Below are 26,083 nucleotides of genomic sequence, written 5' to 3'. Positions count from 1 at the left end.
AGGCATAATATATATATGGGGCTCCCACGCTGTTATTCTTCAGGCCTTGGCATTCCAGGCTGAAAGGTCACTTGAGCAAATCTGCCATCTTCCTTGCCATTCTCCCGCTTTTAACACTTTCATCCCTACACGTGTCTGTGGGAGTCTGAGATGTTAATGGGTCAAACATTTGCCCATTTGTAGAGGTGCTAGGGTGCTTTGCTAGACCAGGGTTTGCACCCTACAATGTGCACCCTCCCGAGAGTGAGGAGGTGAAATTTTGAGTGGGTGATGGTGAAGCCTCTGGTCCGCATAAATCAGAGGGAGTGACCACCCACCACTGGAGGCCAACAAGAAGCAGACCTTGTGGAGGCAGGATAGTTCTTTTATCATGCTGCAAAGCCTAGTTATTGTTACTGGTAGGAATGCTACTAGAGCTTAAAAGTACCGAGTTTTCTATTAAAAGTTACATAACAAAAAAAAAAAAAAAAAGTGGTATGTTTAAATATCTTTTCCTTACCTAAGCCATGCCTGTGCGTTGACATAGGTGGTAACACAGTCCAAGCCTTGGTCTTTGGATTGTAACATTCAACAGTGTTTAATGTCTTTAAACCATCCCGGCCTCCAATGACAAACAGCTTGTCATCGATGACAGCAACACCAAACTGAAGCCTCCTGCCATTCATTACTCCAGCCTGAATCCATATGTTTGTTCTGAGATCATACTTTTCAATAGTTGTAGCTCCTGATGAGACATAAAAGGAGAACTACAAATATCAAAATTATAGATGCATTTAAATTAATGCTTAAGAGAATAGTCCAATGATAAATCTGAAATGTAAGCAGTGCTTTATTTTAACATACACATAACAGTGCTTCACTTTCAAAATTTAAATATCCTACAGAAAAAAAATTCAACATAATTATGAAGCATTACTCTTTGGAACTAACCATTTGTTAGTTTATGATTATAATAAAATATTATAATTCCATGGAAAATAATTCTGTCAGGATTCATTCATTATGTGTAACCAACAAGCAATGAACCAAGTTCAAATAAACATCATGAAAGCAATAGGTTTGTTAACTGGACTAAAAAAGACATAAGTTAAATTCAATTTGTATATAAGTGTAGCAGAGGAACAACAACGTAGGATACAACCGTATGTATTAAATTCCGTTCCAGTTTTATTAAGCCACAAGATACATGAATCAAATTTTGCATTCAATTTAGAGAGATCTTTTTGATCCTAGTTTAAAATAAACAGCTGTAAATTCATTAATACTTAGGTTTGAAAGAACAAAATATACAGTTTATTTGATACAGTTTCTTGGAGATGGTGCAGGGCATATTATAATGATGCATATTCATAAAGTTATAAAGTTTTATATGTTGAATCTATTTGTGTTAAAATCTAGACCTGTAGCACATGAATTCTGTAAAGCTGTTTACTTCAATGGAAAAAAGTACAATTTAAAAGTTTTCTCATTCTGATTTCAGAAAATTGTACTTGTATAACAGGCTGAATTATGCTCAGCTACATATTTTCTAATATTGACTAAGTCTGGGTTGCCCCAATATTTTATTATATTACATACTGAGAACCTAACCCAGGAGTTCCTGGACTGCTTAAATTCTGTTTATCCAATAAGGTGCCTTGCTAATTTCTAATGATGATTAGGATGAGGATGATAGAATAATATAATACTAACAATAGAAATGGGAATGAGAATAATGACAAAAATCACCCACACAAAATGAAATAGGTGTCGTTCCTATAAAATCATTATTCTCGGGAACATGAATATAATACATTCTAGACTGCAATTCAGACAAGAAAAGACCTCTTAAATAACAGTAATTCTTTTGATGGCAATGACTCTGCAATGACTCTCAAAATAGAAAAATCTTTAAACAGAAAGTTGGTGGAACAACTGAAAGGTATCATCAGCAGAGATTTTAGGATATCTTTAATTGGAGATTTTTGAGAATTTCTTTTTTATAATATTTAGACTGTGCTTCATTCCCATACATATGGTCATATATTCACACAACTTAGACACTAAAAGAGAATAAACTTCTACCTTTCCTAGGAAGAAAACTGGGTATTTCTGACAAAAGAATAGGTTTCTTTTCTTAACTCAATTGTTTTGATCTTGAAAGTAAAAAGATTTTCTGCACCTAGGAGAGGAGGCCAAGTCTTGATACCAATAGGATTTTACTAGACAAATTAGTTTAGCTATTTAAGAGTCAAGTCCTCCGGTTTATATAAAACCAATACCATATTGAAATATTGACTTTTCATCTATCATATATTTTATGGCTTGAATATATTTGCATATAGTCTAGAATGAAAGTACTATTACAATGCCAAATGTTGACATCACAAATTTGCTCTGCAACAGAATAAAAGCAGAAGCTCTAAAGTATCCAGGGGTGCATCAAACACAGCACAAACAAGGCCATTGCTTTATCTTGACAATACCTTTGAGCTACTTTTGCTAAAATCTCCTGTCACTAAGTGGACTACAAAATATCTGTTTTCCCATTTTTTAGGAATCTTAATTCAAAAGGACAGCAATGTCATTCTTACATTCTCACACAGCCTTTTCTGCTAATTCTATATTGAGAAAAATTTGTATTATGATAAGGCTACTAGAGCTAAGAAATTCATAAACATTAAGGTTTTGGGGAAATTTCTTGGAAATCTGTTTTAGCATTTAAGTAACTGATTATATTTTATGACTTTGCATAGAAGTTCTGTCATTGTCAGAAGTCTAAGTGGATCATAGAATTGTCAAATTGCAGAGTCATTTAGGTTGGAAAAGACCTTTAAAATCATTCGCCCTTTAACCCAGCACTGTCAAATCCTCTACTAAACCCCAAGCACCACATCTACATTTCTATTAAATACCTCCCTGGGCATCACTTCCCTGGGCAATTCCAATAACACTTGATAACACTTTCAGTGAAGCTATTTTTCCAATCTAAACCTCCTCTGGTGCAATTTGAGGCCATTTCCTGTTGTCCTATCACTTGTTACTTGGGATAAGAGACTGACACCCACCTTGCCACAACGTCCTTTCAGGACATTGTAGAGACTGATAAGCTCTTCCTTGAGCCTTCTTTTTTTTTTCCAGGCTAAAGCACCTCAGCTCCCTCAACCACTCCTCACAAGACTTATACCCATACCCTTCACCAGTTCCACTGCCCTTCTCTGGACACACTCTGGGATCTCAATGTCCTTCTTGCAGTGAGGGGCCCAGAACTGGACACAGGATTTGAGGTTCAGCCTCACCAGTGCTGAGCACAGTGAATTTATAATCAATAGTTACATTGCAGGATGATGAGTAGCTGCCAGATCTGGAAAGAATACAGAGTACCCCACATGGAACTACCAGAGAGAGGGACAGAACCCTATCTCCACTCACTTTCATCACTTGTAAGGTGAGATCATTATCTAGTTTGTTAAACCATCATGCTGTGGTGCAGTGGAGGAACAGTCACTCACCCAGATGCTGGCTCCAGTGACTAGCAAAAATTGGTAGCATCACACGACAGCTGAGATAAGAAAGTCCTCTCCTCTCTACCATAGCTAGTGGGTGGCAGTCAACCAAGCCAACTCCTAACAGAAGCAACTTCCAAACTGTGCAAACTCAAAGAAATGAGCTGTGTTGGTTAATACTGCCAGCCTCAGTCTGTACGGGCTGTGAAAGGATGTCTTAGCAATGTCAGAAATCTGTAGACAAGGACTTTTGTCTAATCCCCATGAACAAACCAGAGTAATTCTGATTACATGTTTCAGAAAATCAGAAAATCCAATTTCCCAAGAACATGAGGATGGTAGGAAGCAACTGGGAAGTGACTGATATATATATTTATGGAAATTGAAGATACAGGCTAATGTGAAGATACGAATAAAATAAATAAAGGAAAAATTCATTATTCATTTTGAGCTGAAGCATATCTGCTGATTATGCAGAGATAGACACATTTTCCAACAAAACAAAACAGATGGAATACCACAGAATAAATAACACACACATAGATCCAAATAAAAATACAAACAATATTAAAAAGTACATGAAATTAAATGTTACAATTTATTCAATTATTGTTTCCTTCACTGATGTATCACTAGTGCTTTTTGAGTGGTCTAATGGTAATGAGGAAATAAATTACTTCCTAGATCGTCTTTAAGATAGTGGGTATGAAATCGTAAAGATGAAAGAAAAATACACAGAATATTGAAGATTTTACAATAAAAGTACTACACACCCAGAGAATTCCTCTATACACATACAAACTCCTGTTTTTCAGATGGACAGAACTCTAGAACTGACTAATTTCAGGATGTAGCACTGAAGAGAGAATATATGAAAAAGACATAGTGAGGTGAAACAGAATTAATTTGATAGCTATTTGCATGATAAAGAAAATTGTGTAGTAAATTAAAAAAACTATTCCATGACTGTGGCAGCACAAATAATTTCTGGTAAGAACATAATAATGTTTCTTGATGTTCTAGGCACATTTTAAGTTTTTTTTTTTTGTAAGTTAAATTCTACTTAGGATCCAGTTGGGCATTGAATTAAATTAGTTCTGTGTATTGTGCATATGGGCATTATAAACCCTGATTAATCAAGGTCTATGAAGTAATGAGAGTCCTACAGACAAAGACACCTTCAGAAATGAAATGCCATAGATGATCAGGTTAATTTTGTATTAATGTCCAACTGCTGCTGACAATTCCTCTGTGTATGCAGAAGGGATGAAGACAATCCTACCACTCCATGTTTCTGATGAAACATTAAGGTACTAGCTCTCATGATTTCATCTTTATCTACAAAGCAGGACACCATTGCACTAAATACAAATTTCTATTTCTTTAGTTTTGTTGCTATTTTGAAGCACATGAATGTGTGAAATTGTTTTGGTGAAACCCTTCAAATGATACTCTATCTTCTCTTAAACTTTGTCTATTTCTAAAATTAAGCATATTTCAGTTCCTTGCTAATGACTTATAAATCAAGATTTTTGTAGAAACCTTACTGACACTCTCACATATTTTGCAGTTTTGATGACTGAAGACTAATAATACAGCAAGGTCAATGAGTGAAAAAGAATAATTTGGATACCAATATTATTTGCAACTCAATATTTTAAGTCAAACACAAAAATACCTAGAAACTTGTCCTTCAAAGATATTTTTAAGTATTTTTGAACAAGCTGACATTTGCTACATGAAGTAATGAAGATTGTCTGAGGCTATGAATGCAACTTATTTATTTTAGCTGCGTATAAATGCAGGACTTTTCATATAAGCAACGTGAAAATTGTTTCAGAAGCAGATGAAAATGCCAAACATATTCCACTTGTTCAACTGTCTTTGTATTCGGTGTAAACATTTCCACATAAAATACCCTATTTTCCCCCCTTATTGGTAGAGTGATTTAGTATTTAAACCCCTGAAGAAGGGTAGGAGTTCTACATTTATCATCAGAAAAATTCTACTTCTTTTTTTTTTTTCTCTGTAAGACTTTCTGCTGATTTTGCTATAACTAAAGCTGTTGCTGACATGTACTCTGATCATTTTGTCCAAGATTTAGAGATGCTGCTGTGAGTAGGCACAAAATGATGACCTTGATCTAGTGATCTGCAACATTACATTTTGAACTGAAAAGATGGTGACTGAAGTGGAACGAACGTGACCTAAGGAGGTTACTGATGCAGATACCATGGAGATTATTTTGGTAAAGAAAGAGCTACACAGAAAATGGTAGCATAGGGTAGCAGTTCATTACTCTATAATAAGACTGCTATAAATTCCTTTAAGCACTCCAAAAATGTATAACACATACACAAAAAGAATCTCACTTTTGTTTTTAGTGAAAACATGTATTAAAATGTCAGAAGGATTTTCCATATAGTGATATGAAATCAGTGAACCTCTTGGCATTTTTAATTATTCTACACAAGCAGAATTCTCTAAAACCAGTACAAGTTTTTCCCACAAATCTTTATATTTCTGAGAGTATCAGAACTGACAGCTTTTCAGCAGTGATTTTAGGCAATGTCTTTGACGTTATGCACTTTGTTTTACAATATAGGGTTATGTATTATTACAGAAAACATTCATGATTTATTTTATATTTTTATGTAGTCTAAAACTTACAAAAGCTCCTTTTATTAATGATTTATGCCATGCAGTATGATAGTCTACCTTTGCTCAACAACAACTTCATGCCTCTTCTTTTAAAACAGTTCTGTTCCCACTGAAAATTCTGCAAATAATGTGGTAACAATAATAACAAAAGTTCCACATGTGGACAAATGCAAATTCTAGGGGAACTACATACTCTGCAGGAGGGGTGTGCACCCACTGGAGCTCTCACCAGTGTGGAGCAGGTGATGGTGACCTACACAAGCTGTGTATCTATGTTTGTGTGTCTATGTACATGTGGGTCTGCAACTAGAACCTTGAGGGATTTGGTCACGAAGAACATTAAGTAATTTAAAGACGTAATATTTTGCAAGTGTCTAGTATTGCAATTTATCTACTGCATGATTGATACTGATTCTAAGCACATGGTTCATCTGGTTGGGAGTTCATTATGTGCCATACTAAATCAATAAGCTTCTTTGATCATGATTTGGTTAAATAATGTGAACTGAGCAGTTTGGTGCTGCAACAGTACCAGTTTCCCATAACCCTCAGCCTTCTTTCATTATTTTGCATTATAGATGTAGAGATGCTCATCCACACTGCTTAGCCCTTAGCTCAGCTCATGGGAGATTCTGTTTTGATGCAATTACTCCCCTTTAAGGTAAACCCACTGCACAGGGTGCTATTCCTAATCTTTACAGGTGTGACCCAGATAATGCTGCTTGGATTCTATATGGTGCCATCTGTAGTTTAAAAAAATAATTGTGTTTATTTGGTTTTCCAGTTCAGAGTATTAAAGTAAGGTGAAAGCTCTACTGAAGCTTACTTGGATGTTCTTGTGCTTGACAATAGAGGCTTCTGGACCATTTCCTAGAATTCGACAAGGAGATTTGTGAGGTGGCTGAAGGTGCAAGATAGAGCTGGAGGACTACACTGGGAGATGGCAGCATTTTTCAAGCCGTACCCACAATGGCTGTTGAGGGTTCTGGATCTGAGCTATTTACAGAGCAAGATTCAGAATTTGTGGTGGTTTACTCTAAAGCCAATACCAGTAGTGACAACCATTAATGAAACTTTGGCCATCAGGGTACAGAAATTGGCTAGTGTACAGAAAAAGCTAAGGTTTCTGATAGTATAGAGGTTCTCTAAGTTATCCATCTGCCAGGCATGTGTCTTCTCTAGCTCACACACAAAGGTGGGATTTTTCATTTTTTTTTTGCTTTGGTTTGGTTTTTTTTGGGGGGGGTTGTTTTGGTTATTTTTTTAGGTGATAAGATATCTGCACTGGAAATTTCAGACAATAGAGTAAGTTGCAGGGAAGTAATTAGGAGGAACACAGGGCTGTTCTTGGGATAATAATCCCCCTTACAAATCCATGATGCACAACCCTCTTGCACTGTCTGCATAATCCCATCGTTTGTACCAACAGGTGTGAATTCCAGGGCAACAGATTGACAAGGTAAAAAGTTTGTGGGATTATAAAATTTATCTTCTGTGTGATAACTTTTGCTCTTCTCTCACATTTGAAGCCATGGAGGCTCCAGAATAAGTCACTTCACGATCTTCTTTATGTTTCAAACTATAAATGAATCAGCAGTTTCAGAAGATAATTACACTGAAAAAAAACCCCAGAAATTTAGTGGTGTAAAATAAGTACTGAAAAAGTACCAGATGGTGTTAAAATATGGATGGGTTTTTTTGGGTTTTTTGTTTTTTTTTTTTTATTCTGAAATTCTCTGCTAAATCAGAGTACTTAAACTGCTAATTAGCCAATGAGACTGAATGTTTTGGAACATATTGAAAATCATAGGAGTGAAAAGAAGGAAGTAATCATGTTAATACTTATAAGAACTGGACGAGAAGAGAATTTTAGTGTGATTTATACATTTAATTATCTCATTAGTGATTAGCCAGTGTATTTTATATTCCTCTGGTGAAGTAATTAGCCAGGCTCTACTTTTACTCTACAATTACACTAACATGTTGCAGAGTCGCAGAACGGTTGAGGCTGGAAGGGACCTCTGGAGGCCATCTCTTCTCTAGGCTGAGCAGTCCCAAATCTCTCAGCCTTTCTTCACAGGAGAGAGGCTCCTGTCCTTTCATCACCTGTCTGAGATGCTCTTAAAGGACTGACCAGTATTTCCAGTGAGATATGACCAGAGTGAGGAAGAGGTAAGCAATTTGATGACTGAAAAGAGAAGGGATAGAGGGTGATTTAAACCTCAAATACTGGTATTTTACCCATCTTTTTTTTTCCGATAACTACCTAGGAAAAGACTGTTTCCTTATTCTTGATGTAGCTCAGTTCTCAAAGAGATGCAGAGCATTGTCTTAGTAGTGAGGCATGTAAAGTGACCTCTTGTGGTACCACCTGCTGGGGGTAAATTCTCTGGAAACAACTCTCACCTCTGCAGTGAGTATTGAGGCATATCTTTCTCGGTGCCTTAAAGAGAAACCAAAAGCAAATGAAAATGGAAAAAAATTCCCCTCATATCTTCCTCTTTCATTGCAGCACACGCTTTAAAATTCTCATGCAAGGGCTCCCAGGGAGCAGACAGTGGATGGAGAGGGTGGCTGCTCTGTACAGCTTCCTCTGCTGAAGAGATCCCTAGATCTCTTCCCAGGGATCAAATCTGCAGGTGCAATTTTGCTGTTTCCAAATATCTGAACAATTGTTAGGAAGATGTTTGGGGCAAAATGATCTCAGGCACTTTTCTGCCAAGCTGCTGTCCAGCTGGGTGGCCCTCAAATTACACTGGTTCCAGAGGTTGTTCCTATCAGGAACAGACATAGCACTTTGTGCTTCTCCGTATTGAACCTCATGAGGTTAATTCCTGCTGTTTCATTAATTATGGTTTCTCTCTCCAGGATGTTTTGTTGCTAGCTAAATATAAGATATAGATAGACAGATAGATAGATAGATAGATAGATAGATAGATTGATTGATTGATATTTCTTGAAACAGTTCATTTTCTGTTTAGTATTGTGTGAATCACACTAAAAATCAGTGTGTAAAACTCTCTTTTACTTTATCAAGCATATATTCAATAATGAATTCCTGGGCTATATTAAAAAGTATGCATTTCTGCAAAAGATAAACCAATTCTCCCAAAATCCATTGTCTGGTTTTCTGTTTTAAAAAATAGTGGATTTTTCTTTTCCCCACAGCTAAATAACATCTTTTCGGAACATATAAGGAAAAGTGAGTTTCAATGCATATTTGCAATACAGGCACTGAAAATTTTACTTATTCATTCTGCATGGCCTGCTTGCCACTTATTCTGGTATTCTAATTTTCTCATGAAAATCCACCATGATGACATTACTATGCTATCTTGATTTCTCCAACAAGAGTATACTTCTCTGTGTTGTTCTTTCTGTTTATATGTTCCATTATCATTTTCCTGTTGAGTCTTCCAGAAAGCACGAAAAAGGAAAACAGGTCATTGGTACAATGTTGACCTAAAGCTACGGGAATGTTACTTGTTTATTAGTGCATTTTAGATTTAAGGTAAATTGCTTTCCATTTCCAACGTCTTCCATATCTAACTAGAGAATGTCTAGGAAAACACTGGATTATGCCAACACACATTTTTATATTTAAAAAAAACCCTTTAAATGGGCCAATATTTTGAAAGATGAATTCCAGAAACTAAAGAAAGAATCGTGAAGTATACTACGTGGAACTGAGCAAACACAAAACCATAGACTCATTTTGGTTGGAAAAGATTGCCAGCCCTTAACCCAGCACTGCTGAGTGAACCACAAAACCTTGTCGTTCTGTGCTGCATCTAGATAGCTTTCAAATACCTCCAGGGATGGAGACTCAACCATTTCACTGGGCAGCCTGTTCCAATCTTGTCAACTCTTTCACCACAAAGAATTTTTCCTAATGTCCAGTCATAGCCTCTGCTGGTGATATTTGGTGTAATTACCTCCTGCTGTATTGCTTGTTACTGGGGAAAAGACACTGACTCCCACCTTGCACAAACTCCTTTCAGGTAGTGGTACAGAGTGATAATATCTCTCCAGAGCCTCCTTTTCTGCAGCCTTAACAACCCCAGTACCCTTCACTGCTCCTTCACATCTATCTCAGCAAAATTGCTCACTTCTGATACTTGAAAACACTGCAGTTGTTAGCTGACATAGAACTGCTGCTTAAAGAGAGCAGACAAGATTTCAGAGAAAAACTGTAGGTGTCTAAATAAAAAAGTGGTATACTGACAGCTGCTTTGAATGTCAGAGGCACAATTTATTTTGGCTTATTGTGCTTTTGAGGTATTTTAAGGCTATGAATACATTCTTTAAGATTCTTTAAGATAAGAAATGTCCTCATGGAAAACACCGGTGAAAACAAATTAGCACCAAAGTCAGAAGAAACTCATACAGAGGAGTGGTAATGACATATATGTGATGTTATCAATAAAAAGAGTAGGATTGCAAGAAGGACCATCAAGTTCTCACTTCTCAGTTCTTTTGTGAACATCTGTTTATGCAGTGGGTAACAACAGAATGTTTGTTTATGTCCCTGCTTGACAGGGGCCGCTCCTGGAGTCAGACCAGGGCTGATATATGCACATACATAAGTATACTTACAAAGTATGCATATTTATATAAAACTTTTCAAAAAGCACATCAAGGAGAAATATTCAGAAATAAACACTTTGGACTTTTCTTTCTTTTAAAGGAAAATAGTCTTCATAAGTAGATTTTGTTGTTTATGTATTATACAAATACAGGACATTAGGCACCCACATTCTGAAAATTAAACACTGTTACTGTACGTTGCATATTTAGAATGAAAATGCAAGTAAGATGAAGATAAGATGTTTACTCAAGATAGTTTTGTGCATCAAATGGATAGCTAATGAATGCTGCCAAACGTCTTATGTATGTGAAGACAAAGTGGTTTGTAGCAATTTTTACAACGTGCAAAATGTCATATAACAATCTTGGTAAATTTCATTTTCTTCTTCTTAATGTTTTTTTTTATTCTATTTTTAACAAATTCCTACTAAACTGAAGAGGAATAAGGCAGATTCAAGTCACAGACAACTCATACATATATCTCAAGAAGCTGGAAGAACTACCTAAGAGGAAACACATGATCTTTCCCTATTTTTGCCCCTTTTTTACAGTATTTACCATAGGTTTTTGAATATTTCTTTCAGCATTTAAAAAAATATGCCTATATGAGAATGAAAAAATATAAATTTAAAATAAATTTTAAATGAAATCTGTTTTGAGAAATGTTCTTGCTAGAAACAAAATGAAACAAAACAAAACAAAAATCAAAACTAAAAAAGTCCAGAAAAAAACCACGGACATCTCCAAAATTCACTAGAACAAGAGTAACTTCATATAGCTATGCTAGATGGCATTCCTGTGAAATTATTTTATATATATATATATGTGTGTGTGTGTGTGTGTGTGTGTGTGTGGGTAATAAACAACATTTGAAAAATTGTAATTGTGGAGCAAAGAGGATTATTGCAATGATTTAAAATACATTAAAGAAAAGGAAAAATATGCAACATGGGTGTATAAAGAACAATGACTGGAGGCCTCAATTTCACATTTCAAAAGGTTCATTTTTTTAATATATCTGCGGCAATAGAAGAGATCTTTTTAAAAGGTATATATAAAATAATAAAAGAACTTTTATTATTGCTTGATATAGCTTAATGATGAACATTACCTGTTTACCACCAGGGTACTTTTGGCAGCAGGTTTTATGTCTAGTCTTAAGATTAATGCAAAACACATATATAATATCAGTGCTTCGGTAAATTGACTATTCCATCACTTTTTGAAATGACCTACTACATTTTTATGGAAGAGTTTCTTGCTCATGCAACTTTTCATTACTTTTTCCCTTGTATTTATTTAAAGACTGGGATTCAGTAAACAAATAACTAATCTAGGGCTTTGAGGAGCTAGTCTAGGGCTATTCCAAAAATAATACATACCAGTGTTTTGGATAATGGTTACTGTAACACCTTTATTTTCTTTTTCTGCAAGTTCTCCTTTTCCCTTATTATTCCAACTACTACCTAGAGTGAGACAGGTTAAAACACCTCAGGAGAAATTAATCAGCATTCTGACATCATTACAACATTGCTTGATTACTGATACCAATCTCCATTTGCTGCATATTTTCCTGCTCAAAATCCATAGCACCATCTAAGATAGACCGTATACATCATGTTCTACCATTTGGCCTTCTGCTCTATATTTGGGTTTCCAGTATGGCTGTAGGAAGTCAAAGCTTAATCATTCCTAAAAATTCCTGTATGTCCATTTCTTGCAATTACTCATTTTTTTCAGTCAATCATCCTCCTCTATTTGTGGACTTCTGTATACTATTACATGATTAAATATTGCTAATCCAAATTAGAGAAGTCAGTGTGATGATATTAATGGGTAAAGTAAATGGAACATTGTCAGCAGCACATACCCACAATCTATTAATGCATCCCATTCCATTAATGCAGACATACCAAGAAAATGTGTTTCTTATATGTGCCCTTAAAATTAAATTAAGAAATAAGTAAAGGTGTGTGGAAAAAGAGATTTAAATTCTTTTAGTTTGTCTAGGAAATGAAAATTACAAATCCATCTAACTTTGATGCTTTCCTTTCTATCCATTTAGTACTATGCTGCATTAATTTCTTACATCAGGCAAAATTCCAGTTGCTGTTTGCTGGAGTTTAATAATCACTTCATTTTTATGGAAAGGAAGATAATTATAGAAGAGGCTTCAAAACAAACTTAGTATGCTAGGCTACTTTTTATGTGATGAGCCATATAACCTTCAAATGCTTTCATAATATTTGCACTTAGCCACTATTTTATATGCTAGTTAATAAATTACTAATTTGTCTAACTCAGCCAATTATTTGCAACAGTTTCACATTTGGTAGCAAACATGAAGAAGTATTAAAAATACATCATTGTGAATTTCAACCATCCCTATCAGTCTTTCAGTGAAGAAAATTGTGGGGGAAAAAACAAATTACTAATTCTTTAGGAGAGATAATATAGTATCAGCATCATCTCCCAGCCCAGGCTCACTTTATGAACTCAGTGCCTCTTCAAAGCAGGCAAAGAGCACTCAGGTCTCCTAAATGGATGTGTGGAATCAAGATTCACTGGGCATAAAAGCTAGTCAAGAACACAGCAGGATCACAAGAGGGATGAGCTGAACAGATGCAAGCTGAGACAGCACAGCTGCAGAGCCTGGGTTGCTGGGAATACATATTGCATCAGCAGTAACACAGGCTCCTGCTATGCAGATGCTCCTCTGCCATACCAGCCCATTCTCAAAGCAGTTTTTATCTGCTGTAAATGTGTAAAAGTCCTGCTAGTTTTCAGTCAGAGATTGCAGCAACAGAGGGCTGAACCTCTGTTGCTGTGTGTTTTCTCCTGCTGCTACAGAAATTAACTGCCTCTGCCTGACCTGAATCTGCAAAATAGGCTGTGTCTTGATGTGGTAATGGGGCTTTGCCTCGTGCTGTCATCCTAAATATCTCTGTATTTTTATTGAGAAACAGATATTAATAGTAAATGAGAACAAATACAGCTGCACCCAAATTGGATTTATTATTGGGTCATTTCCTACCTGAATCCTTGTGTTTATTGTAATTTGTGGTAAGTAAGAGGAAACAGTCTTTGCATTTTATCATCCAAAGACAATGTTCTCTGCACATCCATGACTAACATTTAGCTACACAATTTTTTATATAATTATACACATAATTTTTATATATATATATGTATGTATTGGTTCTTTCATCAACAATTTCTTATTGCCATAGAATCATTGAACAGTTTGGGATTGAAGGGACCTTCAAACACAAAAGAGCATCTAGTTCCAACCCCTGAGCCACGATATGGATACTTTTCTCTAGACCATATTGCTCAAAGCCTTATCTAGCCTGGCCTTGAACACTTCCAGGCATGGGACAACTTCTCTGGGCAACATGCACCGGTATCTCACCACCACCCTCAGTAACCAATTACTTCCTAATGTCTGATCTGAACCTACAACCTCAGTTTGAAGTCATTGCCCCTTGTGCTATGACTACATGCCTTGTAAAAACTGTCACTAGCTCTCTTGTTGGCTCTTTTAGGTATTGGAAGGTGGGTTATTATAAGGTCTCCCTGGAGCCCTTTTTTTCTCTGTGCTGAACAGTCCCAGGTCTCTCAGCCTGCCTTCACAGGAGAGGTGCTCCAGTGCTCTGATCAACTTTGTGGCCCTCCTCAAGACTCACTGCAGAAGGGTGTCATTATGGGATCCCAGAAATAGACTCTATTCCATGGGGGGGCCTTAAGAAAATGGGGTTGAAGGGCAGAAGCACAGTCACAGAGTCACATAGCTACAGAATAAGCTGAGTTGGAAGGGCCCCACAAGGACCATCCAGTCCAACTCCTGACCCTGCACAGGAGACATCCCCAGGAGTCACACCATGTGACTGAGAGCATTTTCCAAACACTTTTCGAAGTCAGACAGACTTTGTGATGTAGCCACTTCCCTGGGGAGGCTCTTCCAGTGCCCAATCACCCTTTGGGTGAAGAATCTTTTCCTGGTATCTGAGCTAAACCTCCCCTGGCACAACTTCATTTCAAAAGCATGAAGCTGCCTCAACTTGCTTGTCATATTTCTCTTGATGCTACCCATTTATTTGCACACAGGCACAGATGTCATACATTCTAATCACTGGTACAACTTTATGGGAAAAAAACATGCCATGGAATTTTGCAAACAATATTGTCACAGCTATTTAGTGAAACAACTTTAACAACAGCACCTAGACTAAGAGTTGGGAAATACTAAAGATATAATTTTATACTATACTTTTTAAAAGTACAGTTTATTTTTTGTTCCTGAAGGTATAGTCTTCAGTCTAAATATGGACATGAAAATTTAAATGCTGCAGAATTGTTAGCGAATATCACCAAAAAAAAAATAAAGCCTTTTTGAGTATATAAACTTGTAATATAGCTAGCTTTTAGTTCAAGTATTTTGTTTCACTCCATTCAAGAAAACAGTGGATTAAATTTACCAGAAATGAAAGCACAACCTATCATCATAACTCTTATTCCAAACAAATGATTACAAAATGCTTTAATAAATTTTCCACTTTTTCCTACTTCATAGAAAAATGGGTACAATTTTATCTTCCTTTATCTGCTGACAAACTAGCAATCTAGCTGAAGCTAGTTATCTTTTCTCTCTAGAAGACTTAAAAATTTCTGCATTGGAAGACCCATGAATCATCATTAATATCCCAGACAATTACTTAAGGATCAAATACACTGCATATCAAGCTGCCTTTTATCAAAGGTTAGAAAAACTGAGAGAAGTTTTGGACTTAAAAAGGATAAACAAATTCTAGAAAACTATAACTAAGGTATACTACTACCATTCTAGCTTTTTTGTTAAATTTCTTTCTGAAAATTATAATAATTTTGAACAAAGATTGAACTCAAAACTCAGTTTCTTTTCTCTAACTGTATTATGCTTCTCCTTAAATATCAGGAGATTTTCACTGGACCAAAATCTTGGCAACATTTCTTGATTGATTTAGACATCTCCCCACCAATCTTGCAATAGAAAGTTATGTCACCATTTTCTGACAAAGAAAATATGAAGTATAACTCATAAAGCAACAAATATCCTATAATACCTTTGTTGTTATCCATTCCTCCAACAGCGTAAAGTGTTCCAACTGTAGATTTTCTAGGCTTAGTTCTTGGACTTTGCATAAGAGTTCTTCTTTCTGGTAAAAGATGATATTTCATGGCTTCCAGAATAAGCTTCTGACATTCTAGGTCATCCTTAAAAAGTGCATGGTTTTCCAGGTCAGCCAATATCTGTGAATGACAGTAAGTGAATAAAACAGCCAAGAAATTCCTAGAAAAGCAATACTATCAATGAGAGACAAATACAAATGGATGTCACAAGTATATTTCTTCATTCTAGAACACACAGTTTTACAGGGCTATGTTTTCTTGGAACACAGAGAGAAAATGAAATAGTTGATTTTTAAAGGATTTTAAGGCCAGTGTTTCACCAGCCCTTAAGACTACAATCTTACTAATCTTTTACTGAAGGCTTTGAAAAAAACTAAATAGCGTCTTGTAGGTTGACTTATTTTTAATGGTTTCCAGCACAACACTGAAAGAACACAGAAGGCATCTCTTTGCAGGAACATTCCTTATTTTTAAAACCAAACAAAAACAATGTTCCCACCTGAACAATGTTCAGTTCATACAGGTGCAAGGATAGTCTATTGTGATTCCAAAGAAGGAGGCTGCAAGTTGTAAATGTTGTGTTTGATTCACTTGCCTACATACATGTATCTACCAGCTTTTGAGATGTTGTAGATTACCATGTAAGTTTTCAAGATCCCATTGAATTATACAATCTAGGTTAACCTCACAAGTGACCTAGCTCTGACCAGGAGTTGGACTGTAGCACTCCTGAGGCCTGCTCCCACCTGAATCATTCTCTGATTCTGTGATCTCACTGATGTCTGGCCAGAAGAGTGCAATGCTCATCCAGATTTTGTGCCATATCTGCCAGACATCCAAATTAGAGCAGGATTTAATTGCATATAAGAGCATATCTGTACAGTGCAGTAAATTTCTAGATATCATAGAACATTTATCTGAGAGATCAAATAATATTCAGAGAAGCAGCTAAAGGCCAGCAAGCAGAAGCAGCTCATTCCTGGAATCTAAGGATGTCTTCCCTCAGACATATATATGCAATCATATGCAAATTGTTTTGCAGTTGCCTAAAGAGAGGAAGCTAGATTCCTTTTAAGAGCTCTCAGCTATTTCATCTGGACTTCAATGGCTGCAGAAGAAGCTTGAATGTCCTTTGTCAATCTGTCAGCCTTTGGCAGATAACACATTTTCTGTGACATCTGAAATATTAACAGCTGGCGCATGTAGACAGCTGTTGTCTGCTTCTGATTTTAGGTATTAGTCATGAAATGAGTTGATGGCTGAAAGAAAGGCAATAGATAGATGTTACAGCCCCCAGTATCAACACAGGATGGGGGATGAACAGCTCAAGACCAGCCCTGCCCAGAAGGGCTTGGGGGTGCTGGTGGGTGAGAGGCTGGGCATGACCCAGCCATGGGCACTCACAGCCCAGAGAGCCAAACGTGTCCTGGGCTGCATCCAAAGCAGCGTGGGCAGCAGGGACAGGGAGGGGACTCTGCCCCCCTGCTCTGCTCTGACCCCACCTGCAGGGCTGCATCAGCTCTGGGGCTGCCAGCACAGGAAGGACATGGACCTGTGGGAGAGAGTCCAGGGGAGAGCCACCAAGATGATTAGAGGGATGGAACAGCTCTCCTATGAGGAAAGACTGAGAGAATTAGGATTGTTCAGCCTGGAAAAGAGAAGGCTTTAGAGTGACCTAATTGCAGCCTTCCAGTATCTCAAGTGAATTTACAGGAATGATGAAGCAAGACTAATATACAAGAGCATGCAGTGACATGACTAGAGGGAATGGTTTCAAATTAAGAGAGTAGCTTTAAATTTGATATAAGGAGAATTTTTTTTTTCTCTGAGGGTGGTGAGGCACTGGAAGAGGTTGTCCAGAGAAATTGTGGATGCCACACCCCTGGAGGTGTAAAATTGCAGGAGTTGGGAAGGAGTGGCTTGTGTCCCCTAACTCAGGGGATGCCTCTTAGGGTCCCCACAGAGGTGTTCAAGACCAGGCTGAATGGGGCTTTGAGCTACCTGATCTAGTGGAAGGTGCACCTGCCCTTGGTAGGGAGGCTGGAACAAGATGATCTTCAAGGGTCTTGACTACTCTATGATTCTTTGATAAAGGTTTCTGTGTATTTCTGTGTGCCTGTTCTGGTTATTATTCAATTAATATTACTAAATAAGAATATTAAAATTATGTTTATAAAAAGGCATGATAGGTATATTTCATAACACTAGGTTATTTTTTATCTCATAATCTTAAGATTTTTCATATATTCATTTTTTGATTTTTTTCCTTTACAGTGTTCAGCACACTGCTCAATAGACTAGAAAATCAAAGATCTGAAGACAAATCATGTCCAGATTTTAGGTAGGATGACTGCAAAATGATTTAACACACATTTAGGACTACAGAACCAAACAGAGTACTCTGTCAACATTAACTAAATAGAATACAGGCACAAGAGAAGTAAGAAATCAAATTACCAGTTTTCTCTGCACAAATTTGAGGTACTATTAAGTTACATAGACTTTCTAATGCTTAATGGAATTAATTAAATTGATGACAAAGGTTTTTATGGCAAGCTTATTATATCAGTCAGGATCAAAATCAAACAATAATATCAGTGATTTCTTTTTAGACCACTACTCCTTTACCCAGAAAGGCTTAGGCTCTTAAAGCAAATATTTATCTTTGAAATCTTTCAACTGAGTTGCCAGGTGTTTCAAATAAAGAAGAAATAATCTGTGAACACTGTTCTGTCCCAAAATTCTGAGGCTTAATTCACCAACCACAAATAAAAGCTGAATCTCTTTTTCTTTCAAGTTAAAAATTCACCTTAAAATTAATAGAAAATGGGAAAAAAACCAGAAAAAATTCAAATAAAAACTTAAAAGTGGACAGAAACATTTGTTCATGTCCCTTAAAAAAATTAATCATTCCTTCTATTAAATTTTTTAGAACATGGGCTAACTTGTGATAAACACTGTATTTCTGAATCCTCTAAAGACTAGAAGTTGTGAATAACGAAAAAAAAAAAAAACCAACCAAAAAACGAAAAAAAACCCAAAACCTAAATTGAAGCTACTATTTATAAATCAGAAGTTATATAAAGCTGTTTCCTGTTGTCTAAATTTCAGTAATCTGCGTCAAAGTTTTTTTACTCCATAGTTATCTTTCCTGATTATGTCACAACAATCAATATATTTTTATTAAATCAGGATGCACTTGATCAGGAAATTCAGTTAATAAGGATGTTTCCCTGGAAACCATATTATGTTCAGCTTGCTCTTCCATGTCTATGACATAAATCATTAGGAGAGAATTGTATCTAATACTAACTGAATATTGCTGGGCTTTGTAATGTGGAAATTCACAGAGCTGTAGCTTCTCAAAAGACTACAGTATCAGTGCCAGCATAGTTAACTTTACCATTGCTAGAACTTCTCAGACTAGCAATATCCTGATAATTTTTTCCCACTTTGTGTCATCACATTTCTCATTTTTTCCCAATTAAAACCCCCCAAAAGTCCTTTCTTAGATGTACTTCCAAATGACTTCTAGCACCACGCTGCAGAGAGCAGGCATGTTTCAACTCAGTAAAGCACATTCAGTTTGAGATCTAGAGTGCAAAGCACTCAAGTACTGCCAAAAGGAAAATGTCTAATGAGAAAAAAGGAGTAGTTGGGTACTGGTTCAGTGACCGACTCTGGGTGCACCACAGGACAGCACCGATTGCTGCCTGCCTTGCTCTTACCTTCAGCTGCCTCCTTCTTTCCTTCCTTCCTTGATGAGCAGCTCTGCATTTGTTGCTTCCTGACAGATCTCCCCCAGCCTCTCTGTTATCCCAGTGATTTGCAGCTATGATTGTGGGAATCTGAATACTTGATTTGAATGACCTTAAGCAAAGTCACACATATTCTACATAATCGATCATCTGAGAGATGGAACTGGTCCCTTTCTACCCTGTGTCATCTAGGATGAAATTCAGCCACCACTAGGGAAACAGTTTCCACCTACCTGGAAAGAAAAAGACCACTTTTTTCCTTTACTCCACTCTTGGGAGAGACTATAAGGCAATGGAAGAAGCAAAGAGCTGCCTCACCAAAGATTCTGTAATGACCTTATACTTCTGAAGAGGCAAAGAACACCTCCTGGTTATTTAGATAAAACTTTCTATCTTGTGAAAAGTGCAAGGCGTGACAATATTCACTCAGTCAGGATGAACTAACCTCAGATTCCACCTTGATATGTGCCTCAGACACACTAATTGTCCAAAAGGGGATATGACAAAACACTATCGGGTTCCTACCACTAAAGTGAAAAAAACATGGGTAATTCCTCCAGGACAGAAATCAGGGCTATAAAAGTGAACAAAGTGAGAAAGTACTCCCTGCGTGCCAAAATTAAATACTCAGCACATGCAAAAGTTTTAATCTGTAATCCAAGAGATAGATATTTCCAAAAGAGGGACAGCATCATTCAAAGTTATGCATTATGTGGTCTGTATCTGCCCATGAGTGTTTATTATGATTTCGAATCTTGAATAGTCCTTAAAAACATATAATTACTCTGTACACCACTGATTAGGATTAAATTTAATACCCAAACATATTAATTTTTTCACAGGTAGAAAGCAACTTCCAGTTCTCTAAAAATTATCCCAGTTTCTAGATGCATTTTCCCTCTGAAAAACCCTAAAGAGTTCTGTGCCCTTAGAAACTTACATGCCAATGTCACACAGAATAGAGGATTAGAATTATCTTAATAGTATTAATAATTATAACAGAAGAACAAAAAGTTAAATGTCCTCTAAATGCATTGTGAATAAATGAAATGTGGATTTTCATGGCACATTTCATTTTAAAAAAGTCCACAAGTCTCTTCCTTGATCCAAAATATATCCCAAGTCACTTGACAACCTTGAGTCAGAGAATCACATTACCATATGAAACAAAATCCTGAAGAATTAATGACCTAAAGTTTGCATTTTGAATATTTTTCAAGAGAGAAGTTTGATTAGCCATCATTGTCCTTTTATGAGTCTTCTTCCACGTACAGATTTGTTACAGCTGGTTATTGTTGATGATCACAGTAATGCTGCTGCTAGGAAAGAATAGAATTCTGAAATGTAAGGTCATGATTGTTCTTTGTACAGTTTAAAATGAAAAGCAAATAAAGGTTTTATATGAGTTTCTGGAAAGAATAAAAATACTGCTTTGAAACTTTCTACAGAAATAGTTGTCAGTATACTTTCAAAGTCTTACCATGCTCAAGCTGCTCAAGATGTTAGGAAATGCTGTATTTCTATGGACAAAGCTTCAATTTGAAGAATTTTTATCTGTCTAGAGCTGCTAGAGGTCATGATTCCTATATCAAAATATTACCATATGAATACAAGCATTTCTATTGATTAATGTGGTGAAAGGAATAAATTTGCTGACACTTTGTGTTTTCTGACTCTAAGACAGTTGAAGGAAATGCCTGTAATATTATTGCAACTGCAAGTTTCAACTTAATTAATTGCCGTTCTGATTACAGTTTTATATAAACATACCCATTTTAAGAAAAATCAGGCTATTTATGTTTCACTGCAAACATGAATGAAAAAAAAGTCCCCCAAGAAGTGCTAATTCTTTCTTTACATAAGGAATAAACTCTTAGCTACTTCAATTGGATAGCACTTTTTTTGGTATAAAGACTATTTTTTAATCTATTTGAACTTCCTCATTAAAAACCTTTGAATTAATGGGATGGGCTTAATAGTGACCTAAGCAACTACAGTTGAAAATTTCAGTTGAAAATTTACAGCATGTTTTCTTACCAATTTGATGGTCTTGCCTGGGATGAGGTTATGAAAATTAATCACAGGTACTGGGGAATAGAATTAAAGTATGGTTTGCTTCTTTCAATATCTGATTAATTATTGCTATTTCAATATTAACTAAATATTCTGCCTAACATTTATCATTGAAAAGAACAGATTTTAGTAAGAGATCATTATGACTGTCTTGACAATGCAAGGTATTAATTTACATGCTTACACTAGAAATGTAAGTGATGTCCACTAGTAATATTATTAACTATTCAGAAAAATAAAGTAAAAAAATAGTAAAGAAAAGTAAAATCAGCAAGATATTTTAGTCATCAATAATATTTTCAAAAGGAAAAATATACAGCAAGTCTTATTTTTATACATACTAAATTAGGTATTCATGAAAAAAATCCTAAGGAAACAGGAGTGAGAAGAGCAGCACATTTGCACTGTTTATGTGAGAAAATAATTGGGACTATTTATTAAACATTAACATTGTTACAATGTTTAAGAATTATATTCAGAGAACAAGAATAAATTTAAAAACCTTTAAAAGTTCAGACTAAAATTTTTAATTGTCATCATAAAAACCATCAAAAATTATGGAAAATTGGGACAGTTTTGTACACAAAAACCCCCTTTGCTTTTCATAACAGAAGGTACAACATCAAGAATTGTATAATTGTGAATTTATTGCAAAGATATATATCACTTAACTCTTTCTTTTAAATTACTATATCTTGAAAGTAAAATGCACTTCAGTCATAGAATTTTCTGTGAATATTTGCATTCTGAGATATTATCAATAGTGTCATTTATTATACAGATCCTCATTTGCAATTAGATTTTATATAAAGAAAATGAAAACACTTAAACAATCCCTCAGGCTGCCCTTTAGGTTTTAAACAATGAAAAAACTATAAAATTTGTTAACTTTTTTGGGGAGTTCTAAACATAGAAAACACAAGGTCTCAAACTGATCCTGTATGTACCTGAAGTTTCAACTCCATTATATATTCCATTTGATCCATAGGAACCTTTGCAACATCAACAAACAACCTTTTTGTTTTGCTAGGAATTGAATGTATTGAGCTAAATCCAACATAACCATCTGCTTTACTCACTTGACTTGTAATCAGGAGCCTTATATTGAATTTTTTTTTAAAGCTTATTTCTAATTTTTCATTTGAGGTTTTGCTAGCTTTTAAAACAGTAATTTCAATATTTTGTCTTAGAAAAAAAAATAATGAAAAATATCTGCATTTAATAATACCTCAAATTTATCACATCTCATTTTGTTTTCTACCATCTTTTTTCAGCTCATCGAACATTCTGGATCTCTTTTAAATGCTTTTTTTTTCCTTATTCATGTTTAATTAATGATTTCAGTAAAGTTTTTAGCACAGAGATTTCCAGGCATTTTTCTGTAGTACAACAAATATTCAGTATATGAAATTCAATATTTGTCTTGCTTATGGACTAAATTATTCATGATGTGTTAGTCAAGCCAGCTGCTCAACCAACTCAGGAAGAAAGACTATACTAAATCCCTCAGATTTTTGTATCCTCAAAGATTATTTTCTTCTCAGCAATAAGATGCAGCAGACTAAGGATCTTTAAGACCAGTTTTTTCCTAGAAACATGTCGCTAATCATTTCTATTACAAATAATCTACATCAGGATTTACTGCTTAGACACCACAGATCTCAATGCAAGTCTGTGATCTCTGCATGCATGCAGGTGATAATATATTGCATAGAGATCAGTCACATATCAATAATAATGATTAGTCTCAGACTGGAATTTTGGAAAAAAAGATCCAATTGTGTTTTCTCTTTGAAATCCAAATTCTGACATCTACTAAGCTTGCAGTTTTGATGACCATAGTCATAGTCACTGGCAGAGGACATCTATTCAGTATTCATTTGATTTGCAATCCCTTTTTCCCAACACATAAAATATTATTCCATATTCAGAAGAAATTTTAAACTACCTTCCTACCCTTCAGTTATAACCAAGTCCTCCCTATTCCTCCCCCACATCAGGGTACAAAATCCAAACCAAAAAATTAATATAGCATAGTTGAAGCTTGTTTTCTTTAACTTACCATTAGATTACCCTAAAGAATTTACTAGTGAAACCTTCAACCATGTGAACACACATTCCCTGAGGCTGTACGTTTGATACAGAAATAAAGAAACTGTCTTTTTCCCCCTTCCTCTCAAATAAACTATGTAATGGAATTGGAACATTCATTGGTAGCATCTGTGGCAAGTAATTAAACCGTGGTATTGAAATCACTTTCACAACATTAACTCTTCTCCAAAGCTTATGGTTTAGCAATCTCATTTATTATAATCTTCAGTACTATTTTCTATAAGAAAACCCATGTTGTCTTTTACGACATTGTTAAAATTTTAACTTAATTTATAAATATGCCCACAGTTTTTTGGCACACATATTGCCTTTTGTTGAATTCCTTGTACAACCAGGTCTGTCTTTGAAACTGGTACTAATTTGACCAATTGACTTATCAACTGGATGTATTATTGATTCAAATGTTATTCACTTTAGGAAAAGAGAAATTGTTTTCAACCCTCCCACCCCAGCTTCTGCCTCCAGTGGCATCTTTTCATGACAATTTTATAAATCTATGTATTTTACAGAGAGACTGAAATAATGAGGGCAAAATCTAAGATGCAAGCTTACTACACAATTCTACTGATGCCCAGATCTACATTTTACTTCATCACGGTATGCTTATTCTACAGAAAATGAAGAAAAATATCTTTATTTCAAGATAAATTGCTTCTGAAAGTAAATATTAAGTTTCTAGATAAAGTTAGGTAAGATTAATGTCTTGTAAAGCACCTGCAGGTTTTCTTCTCTACTCCTTGAGGAAAAAATTAAGTTCATAATTCCGAGAGCTATGTATATTTTGCCATACTACATAAGAAATAATAAAATGTCAGATTGCATTCAAAAGGTCACATTTCATTCAAAAGAAGGTGAAACAAAACTTAATAAAACACAAATCACATTTAAAATAAGAGAAAATATAAAAAATGCCCCAACACTAGAAGCAACAAAAAGGTTGGCCTTTGACAAAATGTTGTCTGGTCTCCTTTTGTTTGAAGACAGATGTCTTTATTTGAAGTTCTTCTGAATTGAATTCTTTTTTTTTTTTTCTTCTAAAAGTGATAAATATGAGATTAGATAAAAGCACGACAGATGCTAACAAATGGCATACAAACATTATTCAGTCAATAACAACTAACAGCCCATATTTGAAAATTACTGGCTTTTTATTTTTTTACTGTAGTTACCTCTTAACTGCAGTAAGCTGTAGTCTACCAGAATTGATGTAATTTTAATAAAATTCTAATATGAGAATAAGTACAAAGAAATGGAACATAAAAGAAGCTTTTTTTTCCCATAAATAATGCTCTCCTGATTCAAATACAGTCTTCAGTCTTAGAAGCAGGCAAAAAAGATGGATAAGAAAACATCACAGAAGGGGGACTGTATTTAAACAACTTTTCCAGACAGTATATTTAATGTTTAAATATTAAAAATATTGAATAGGAAGAATTCTTTTAAGACATTCACAATCTCTGAAATGTTGATGACTCAAATAAAAAAAAATAGAAACGAAAATGTGTGTTATATTGTGCTTGTCTATTATGCTGAATCAATCTAAGGGACAAGGAAGAAAGCAGAAAAGAGCACTACACTACAAAAAATAGGGACTTAACATTACAGAGGGTACATTCCTTCCTTCTTCACTTAAGAGCGATGAATTTCAATGACATCAACAGCAATAATGGTTTTTGCTTCTAAAACTCCCTGTTAACGATTGCTGAAATCGTGACTGATCTTTGTCCTAATTACGTTCAATTAGTTATATTTGCATGACCTCTGGAAGCATGGTTCATGGAACATCAACAACTAACAGCAAAACTTGTCTCAATTCACGAGCCTTGCATAATGCTTCCTCTCCCCTGTCCAGTTTTGGAGGGGAGGGCAGAGTGGCATCCAGCCAGGGGCAACCCATGACAATATGACTGTCAATCTGACAATCAGTAAGAGAGAAAAAGATATAAACCCGCCAAAAAATGACTACAGATCATATGACCTTGTAAAAACATAAGCAAAAGGCAAAACATGTCTTCTCCAAATGGAAGACATCATTTTATGTAAATGTAACTGTATTATGAATGTAACTCATTTAAGAATGATGCTATTTCAAAGGTCAAAGAAAGATATTCTCTTATTTATATGACCAGAGCTTCTAATTGATTATTTAGTTAATATAGTCTAATTTATTCATAAATATGTGTTTTCACATGGACACAGTCTATACATTCTAGTGGGGATATGTATGAAACATACTTT

General features: G+C 35.4%; 1 protein-coding gene across 4 annotated transcripts in view; it reads right to left on the bottom strand.

The window, feature by feature from the left end:
* Positions 1 to 26,083, bottom strand: part of KLHL1 (kelch like family member 1) — a 192,201-nt gene that overhangs the window by 38,793 nt on the left and 127,325 nt on the right. For all 4 annotated transcript variants that reach the window (XR_011679785.1, XR_011679786.1, XM_071431099.1 and 1 more), the window contains exons 6-7: positions 15,836 to 16,022; positions 500 to 724 (exon numbers count right to left, since the gene is read on the bottom strand). Coding sequence is in view for 2 of the 4 variants with exons in the window: in XM_071431099.1 (XP_071287200.1) it covers positions 500 to 724; positions 15,836 to 16,022 (412 nt within the window). In the remaining 2 variants the exon portion in view is untranslated. The remainder of the gene's footprint in view (positions 1 to 499; positions 725 to 15,835; positions 16,023 to 26,083) is intronic.

Source organism: Agelaius tricolor, unplaced genomic scaffold, assembly GCF_023055355.1.
Source record: "Agelaius tricolor isolate 1412-34295 unplaced genomic scaffold, bAgeTri1.0.p SCAF_7, whole genome shotgun sequence".
NCBI lineage: Eukaryota > Metazoa > Chordata > Aves > Passeriformes > Icteridae > Agelaius > Agelaius tricolor.
This window is presented reverse-complemented; position numbering and strand designations above follow the sequence as displayed.